At 48.4% G+C, this 1101-nt stretch overlaps 1 protein-coding gene across 1 annotated transcript in view; it reads left to right on the forward strand.

Moving 5' to 3' along the window:
- Positions 1-448: 448 nt before the first annotated feature.
- PSMD8 (proteasome 26S subunit, non-ATPase 8) overlaps positions 449-1101 on the forward strand; it is a gene marked incomplete at its 5' end in the record, with an annotated part of 2133 nt that continues 1480 nt past the window's right edge. The window contains 2 exons of the mRNA XM_031065686.1: positions 449-629; positions 979-1006. Of these exons, the coding sequence (XP_030921546.1) occupies positions 449-629; positions 979-1006 (209 nt within the window). The remainder of the gene's footprint in view (positions 630-978; positions 1007-1101) is intronic.

The raw sequence follows: 1101 nt of genomic DNA on the forward strand, positions 1-1101 counted from the left end.
GATTTTCAGGGATTTTTGGGGATTTTCGGGGATTTGGGGCTGGGATCCAGGGCAGTGTCCCTGGCGCAGGTTTGGGGACGTTCCTGTGGAATTCTGGGGACTTCTGACCCCATTTTGGGCTGGTTTACCCCACTTTGGGGCTGTTTTACCTCAGTTCTGGGGTGTTGTACGCCAATTTGGGGTGTTTTGTTCAGCTTGGGTTTTTTTAATGTCATTTCTGGGGTGTTTAATCCCATTTTGGGGCATTTTGCCAATTTTGGAGTGTTTTATCCCACTTAGGAGGTGTTTTATTCAGTTTTTGGGTGTTTTATTCAGTTTTTGGGTGTTTTATTCAGTTTTTGGGTGTTTTATTCAGTTTTTGGGTGTTTTATTCAGTTTTTGGGTGTTTTATTCAGTTTTTGGGTGTTTTATTCAGTTTTTGGGTGTTTTATTCAGGTTTTGGGTGTTTTATTCAGTTTTTGGGTGTTTTATTCAGTTTTTGGGCGTTTTATCCCACGTTTGAGTGTTTTACCCCGTTTTTGTCCCCAGTACCTGATGGAGGGCAGCTACAACAAAGTGTTCCTGGCCAAGGGCAACATCCCAGCCGAGAGCTACACCTTCTTCATCGACATCCTGCTGGACACCATCAGGTCTGGGACCCCAAAACCCCCCAAAGTCACCCCAAAATCCCTCTGAACCCCAAACCCCAAAAATCCCCCCTGAAATATCCCCAAAATATCCCCAAAACTGCCCTCAGACCACCCCAAACCACCCCAAACCCCTCCCCTGGGCAGAGTTCATTGATATCCTGCTGGGCACCATCAGGTCAGAGACCCCAAAATCCCCCAAAATCACCCCAAAACCGCCTCAAAACCCCTCTGAACCCCCCCAAAATCCTCCTGAAACTCCCAAAACTCCCCAATTTCCCCTTCAATCCCCCCAAAATCCTCCCAAATCCCCCCAAACCCTCCCAAAACCCCCCAAATTTCCCCATCTCAGGGACGAGATCGCGGGCTGCATCGAGGCTGTAAACCCCCCCAAAACCTCCAAATCCCCCTGAAATCCCCCAAATTTCCCCAATATCCCCCAAAATCCCCCTGAAACCCCCCCAAACCCCCTGAA

This window comes from Geospiza fortis, unplaced genomic scaffold (assembly GCF_000277835.1).
Source record: "Geospiza fortis unplaced genomic scaffold, GeoFor_1.0 scaffold743, whole genome shotgun sequence".
NCBI classification, from domain to species: domain Eukaryota; kingdom Metazoa; phylum Chordata; class Aves; order Passeriformes; family Thraupidae; genus Geospiza; species Geospiza fortis.